The sequence below is a fragment of the Stegastes partitus genome, unplaced genomic scaffold (assembly GCF_000690725.1).
Source record: "Stegastes partitus isolate 25-593 unplaced genomic scaffold, Stegastes_partitus-1.0.2 Scaffold1251, whole genome shotgun sequence".
NCBI lineage: Eukaryota > Metazoa > Chordata > Actinopteri > Pomacentridae > Stegastes > Stegastes partitus.
The window spans coordinates 23,935-30,470 of record NW_007578982.1 but is presented as its reverse complement, the minus strand read 5'-3'; the positions used below and the strand labels follow the sequence as shown (position 1 = coordinate 30,470).

Below are 6,536 nucleotides of genomic sequence, written 5' to 3'. Positions count from 1 at the left end.
GACATGCATCGGTGAACACCAGATTAACTCCGGTGGGAAGGACTTCTACCTGGAAAGTTTCCTGCACCGAGCGTTAAAATTCTCCTCCAGGCGGCGGGTCAGGCCCTCCCACCAGGGGAGGAGGAGGAGGAGGAGGAGGAGGAGGAGGAAGAGGAGGAAGAGGAGGAGGCTGCAGTTTGTGCTCAGAGCAGCAGCCTGCTGGATTCTTAATGTGCGTTTCCAGAGGGGACCTAAACCTACATGTTGTTCCTGCTCTTTGCTTTGCTTGTTTGTTGTTGCAGCTACTTCCAAAGCACTTCCTCTATTTGCATATCAGAGAGGGGGGAAGGAGGAAATCAGACAAAGCTCTGCTGCTAAATAATGCAGCTTTAAATCAGCAGTTTATTCTTTGCAAACTTAGTTTTTGCGAAAGTGTTTTTTTTCTTTCTGCACCATCGATGCGTCAGCATGGTGCGATGATACCACATCCACCACAGCATCAAAAATGAAACGGCAGAATCTTAACCTAAAGCTCCCACGTGGTGAAAATCTATTTTTATTGTGTTTCTGGAAACTTGGAGGTATGAAATAACAACTAGCCGGCCTCCGAGCTTCACAGGCGAGTGAGAATCTTATTGAGTTGCTGCATTTCAAATGATGTTGTCTACGTCGAACTTTGTGTAGCTCCGCCTCCTCCTCACTGCTTCCAGGTGATCCAGTCAGAGTGAGCAGCTTATGCATCTTCTAGAAACACATAATATGTTTGTTGAAGAAGCTGTGCTCGCTGTGCTTCGCACAAACAGCCCGCTGAGCGTTTTCAGACACGATGAGCTTCAGTCTGGAAGCAGGCAGATGAAGGGCAGCTTCTCAGCGCTCAGACGACGGATCTGTTGGTCCTCACAGCTCTGTAGCTGTTAAACAGCCAGACTTCCTCCCTCAGCCAGAGACTCGTGCTGGGAGGAAGGCAGACGGGTCAGAAAACACCGAGCGTGATGATGAAACTCAGCCAAACTCTGCTGCACCGGTGAAAAAAAGCTGAAGTTGAGCTCGACACAACACAGCGGAGGATGTGTGTGATCACCTGGGACCTCTCGGCAATAATCTCTCCTTAATTACTGGGCTTTTTTTTCAGTCCTTGCACACATCCAGAGACGCTGTAGTCGTATTAGTACCATTATTTCTGCACACATTTAGTGGTTCTGCAGCATCCGCCTCCAGGAACCGGAGGCTGGAGGGCTCTAAGGCACCAGCATGAACGTCGCTCCGGATTAAAATGACAAATGCCAAACCTGTCGATGTACATGTGCACGCTGATGCACTATTCATGCTGCTCTTTCGCTCTCGTTCACAAGATTTCCCCTGTAAGGCGTTAAAACTTTAATGGCTGCATCAGCGGCAGTAAAAAGGGCAAACTGTGGAAACCTCTCGCTTCAGAAGGAAACACAAATTTAGATTAACTCTCTCCATCCTGGCAATCGAAGACCCCACAGCTCTGAGGCACCAACACCAGCTTCCAGGATCCTTGAGCTGTGAACTTGATGTCTATCGTCCATTAATGAGGAGAAAGTCAGCCTGATTCACTCGTCAATGCTGCGTCTGTTTCAGAGGATGCTCTCCTCCATACCTGGACGAGCTCCTCCTGCCGGATGAATAATGGAAACGTGTCGTGGTGTGCAGCCTGCTGGGAGGCCTCAGCTTCTCCCTCTTATAAAGAATTTTCAATGTGATTCAGAATATTTATGTTTAGGCCAAGACCTGTGGAGCTGCCACTGCATTAGTGGCCTCAATACTCAGCCAGACGACCACTTCTGACTCCGATATCTGCTCTGATCATCCAGTGGTTGGACACTGGAGAAGTTTACTGTACAAATCTAGGAAGTCAGCGATTGTACATTAGGAGAGCAATGGGTGTGAACCAGTGGCTGTCAACATATACACACAGTCCCCCTCCTCTTTTCTTACCAGCATCTTCTAATGTAGCGCTAATTTGTCGATCTTTTGAGCAACGATCTTATGTTGACGTGTTTGGCGTGACACCACATCCAGAAACAAACACACAAACAACACGAGCTCAACAAGTCAGAGAACATGTAGGAACACCAACATGTTACTACGAGATGAACATGTTCAACAGATTATTTGCATGAATATTTAACTGGTCATTTGCAAAGACAACACGGGCTAGCAGTTCCAGACCAAGCCCACTCAGCCCACATATAATCCCTATAGAGCCCATATAGTCAGTCCACATGGGTTGCCCCTTGTGGCACCCAAGTAGCTGGAACCATATGGGTCCCCCATAGCTTTTCCCAATTCCAGACCATGCCCACTTTGTCCATTAATATCCACTACAGGGCCCATATAGTCAGCCCACATGGGCTTCACATGAGGGGCCCATGTGTCTGAAATCATATGGCACCACACAGTTTGCCCTGTTTAAGCCCACTGAGCCTACGTATATCCCTCATGGGGCTCATGCAGTCAGCCCACATGGGCTTCACATGAGGGGCCTATATTGCTAAAATCATATGGGACCTTCAGAATGAGCCCAGTTAAAGCCAGTCAGTACCCATGTAGCCCCCATTTAACCCACGTGGGACCCACATGTACATGCTGGTTGAGGACTTTCTATTCTTAGTGACGTCTAAACTGCATTCTCAGTTATGTCTCGAGGGGAAACGTCGTTTTGTTTTTAAAATAAACGCATGACGCGGCGTTAAAGGCGGCCGGTTTGAAAGAGCGACAGTGGATGGAGGCATAAGGAGGCAGCCGGACATTTACCCAGAAGACCAGAAGTCTTGTGATGAAGGATTAGTCTCAGCATTAAGTTTAGTTGTCTCTCGTTGTTTACTTGTGGTTTGTGCTGGCTTTCTGGTTGGGTTTAGACACTAAAGCTATTCTTTGTTGGACTCGTTCACATGTTAGAAGCTTAACATCCAAAAACATCACAGCTTCGGTTGAACAACGACTTTCTTTCACTGTGTGTTTGAAGCTTCTAGGAAGACGAGTCGAACCAAATCTAGTATCTGATTGGTTGGCTGAAAAGGAGCGACAGTAAAGTAATAAAATAAATGGCCAAGAAACACTGATTAGGAATGTATTTGTGATGTCTTATAAACACAATCCGTTGCACAGGAGCGTGGGTTAGTGGTTCTAAGAGGTCCTGTTGATGACCTTAACCAGGTGGTTTTAATGTTGTGGCCTTCAAATCTACCTTTTCAACCTGACTCCTGTCCAGTCTCAGCGTGTACATGACGATACACGAGCATGCTGTCGGTAAAACACGGTGAAAACTTTCATCTTGCCGTATTTGTGTGAGCAGATGATGCTGTTTGTTGCACACATGTTTAAGTATCTCCCAGCTCGCTGTGCGCCGGCTTTCAGCGTCTTGAACAGCTCGCTTGATGAAAAATTAAAGTCTGATATAGGATTCCAAGAACACCGAGGATGGAAGATGAATCAGAACTTGGATGCTTAGAGGTTGGTAAGCTCGAAAAAACGTCAAAAAAACAAAGAGACAAACTCCTCCTCCCCCAAACTGAACACCAGGAACAGAGATCATCATTTATTGATCCGACTCACACCTAAACTTAAAAAAGACGACTTTCTGCATACATTCGCTCTAATTTCCTGCAGAGAAACCTTTTAAGCATCAGGCTGGCGCTGGTGGGTTTTTTATAATCAAATATTCTCTTTAGTATCCGGAGTTGGTTCCACTGCATCGGCTGCCAACAATACGGGCTTTTATTTGCAGATGAAGCGCACAGATGTTGGAGAGCAGCGTATTAATATTAAATACGATCCCACAGAACCACAGCAGCTTTACTCACTCACCACTTTGGCACATTTCACTTTAAAGGCTTTAACGCTGCACAAATACTTATTAAGTCGTCACATGAGATTTAATTATATTTGGCTTCTGGCTAATTTTATCTACTTTTTAGTCCCTTTTTTTACATTGATACTGACTAATATTTGACCTCTATAGGAACAGTTTATCGTTATATAAAGCAGCTCAGTGCAAACGAAAGAGAGACCAAAGTCAAACTAAGTTCCCTTAACGGGCAGGAATCCAATATCAAAGCACGAAGGCCGAGTCTGATTAAATCTTGACGAAACAAAGTAAAGACAGCTCAAGATTCTCCATCTATATAATCTCACCAGGAGATAGCGCTATCTGTGCTGTCGGAGATGTTTGGCCTTCAGCCATGCAGGGACGCGTCCGTCAACACTTAAGTCTGGTGCGACGCAAAACTAATCCGATAAATGACGTCGAACACGAATGCAGCAAACTCTCCACGTAGTAGAGTGTGTTACGAGTGCTGCGTCTGCTAATCAGTGTATCATGTGATCATCTATAAGCATCAAGCTGCTCCGCCGCCGTCCATAACGTCTAATTAACGTCCGTCAGGCAGGAAGGATGCAGCCTTGCACCCGACACGAGGCTGAATAATTGACTGTTGGACTCCATCCGTTTGTCACATGGCCAGCGGTTTTAATTGCGTGTTCTCCGTGTTGTGTTGTCCTCAGAGGCGTGTCGCAGTCCGCTGGTGTCCGGTTTGCCGCCGTCGTCCTTCAGGAGCTCCTCGCTGCTGTCCGGCAGTCACGGACCGGGCTTCGCTAAGCTCAACCGGAGAGAAGGTGAGTCACAGTCACTGGCTGATGTGGTTTGTTTTTTTTCTTTCTTGGTAAATAAATCATGTTTCATTAGCTTCCTACAAAGAAATCTCCAACAATCCTGTAAAAAGTGGTCGTTTTCCTTCTTTAATTGCTTTTGAAGTGTGAATCGTGGTCAATATAGCTCATGTATTTAAACAAGAATTTACAAAACAGATTTCAGCAAAGTAATTTCAATTAATTAAAAATATAAAATGTAAAATAAGTGATTACATAAGTATTCACTGTCCTCTGAGTCAGTATTTAGTAGATTAGCGTTAAGCCTGAGTGGATTGATCTAAAAAACTGCTCAAGCTTTGCAAAGTTGCACAAGAATCCAAGTGAACAACTCAAGTCCAGCCACAAAATCTCAGTTAGATTGATGCCACTGAATGATGCTTCACGTCATGATGCTGCCACATTTGCCATTTTTCCTTTAAGCTCCCCAATTTTAAGTTTACATTTTCTGAAAATAACAATGTGTCACCTCAAGTATAATAAGCTAAGCCTCAGCAAGTAAGTAAACAAGAAAACACGAGTTAATTAGATTACATTTCTTTCTGCTGTTTTACAGTGTAAGCTACACTAACTAGGAGTTTGGTGGAAAAACCAATTAAGCATCCAAGAAAAGGTTGTGATGCTCCAGATGAGAAAGAATCAGTTTCCAGGTTACAGTCTGAAGCGACAACAGTGTTCGTGCAATTACTCGTGTTGACACAAGGGGGAGACAAAAGTGACACAACGCAGGCTTAACAAATCCAGATGTTTTGTCAGGATGAAGAACTGGATCCAAAATGTCACCAGCTGTTGTCACCCACTGACCAGCATGACTATAGCAGCTCCTACAAGACTGAACGTCATCCATTTTTGCTCATTTTTCCTCACCTTAACCAGGTAATTATGGCGCCTAGACTCAACCAGGCCACTAACAAGTAGCTGGAGACGGGGTTGGATTTTCACTTTCACACCTCTGAGCCGCTCAAAACAACAGCATCCTCCCACCGTCGAGGCTTCAGCGGCATAATTTGGAGCTGTGCACATATATTACACAAACAAAGCTCAGTGGGAGCTGCTCTTAAACCAGATTTACGATGCTCACATCTGCACCCAAGGAGAACACGGCGACGTTAATGTAGATTTGTGGTTCAGCTTGACATCATAATATCTGGATGTTTGTGTTGGTGAGCAGCAGGCCTGCGACATGTCGGGACACAATGTGATCTCTGGTACTCACATACAACATTTAGTGGTTTAACATCAATAAATGATTGCTGCAGCCGCGTCTCACTCTTCTTTCAATACAATCTCCTGGTTGTGTGGAGAAACTCCCCTCTGGTTCTGTTTCGCTCATAATCAGAAACAAGCCTGAGCTGGATTCACACCAACTCAGACGTCTTGTACCGTGACTGACGGACAGAAAGATGGCGAGTGTGCTGCTGGGTGACGTCTCATTTCTGCTGTGTTCTGGTACCAGATCACAGGATGGAGGTGGAGAGAAAAAGGGCTGATACCGGGACAGGAGTCGGGTGGAGGCGCTGCGATCTGAACGGTTTCCTCCACCTGGGAGCCTGCAGGAAGCGCAGCCTGCAGGTTACAGCTTCCTTCAGTGCGTTTGATAGCGAAAGCAAACACTTCCTCTGTGCTCCTTCACTTCTGTCAACCTGCTCTGTCTGTTTACCAAGCTGAGCCTGAGCAGCGTAAAGGAGGATCTGATGCTTCTAAAGACCGATCAAATGCATCTGAGCGGCTGGAAAACATGGAGGGAAGAGATGAAGGAGCAACGAAACAAGAGGGAAACTGACATCAGAGACAAACTCCTGGTTTAGTGCAACGAACCAAAGACACTATAGACGCAGAAGGAAAACACACGATCAGTACATCACCAGCATCAAATATTTAAA

The 6,536-nt window shown here is 45.5% G+C and overlaps 1 protein-coding gene across 1 annotated transcript in view; it reads left to right on the top strand.

Annotated features, from left to right (window-relative positions):
- Window positions 1–3,230: 3,230 nt before the first annotated feature.
- LOC103369171 (contactin-associated protein-like 3) overlaps window positions 3,231–6,536 on the top strand; it is a gene marked incomplete at its 3' end in the record, with an annotated part of 27,098 nt that continues 23,792 nt past the window's right edge. The window contains exons 1-2 of the mRNA XM_008297820.1: window positions 3,231–3,255; window positions 4,510–4,620. Of these exons, the coding sequence (XP_008296042.1) occupies window positions 3,231–3,255; window positions 4,510–4,620 (136 nt within the window). The remainder of the gene's footprint in view (window positions 3,256–4,509; window positions 4,621–6,536) is intronic.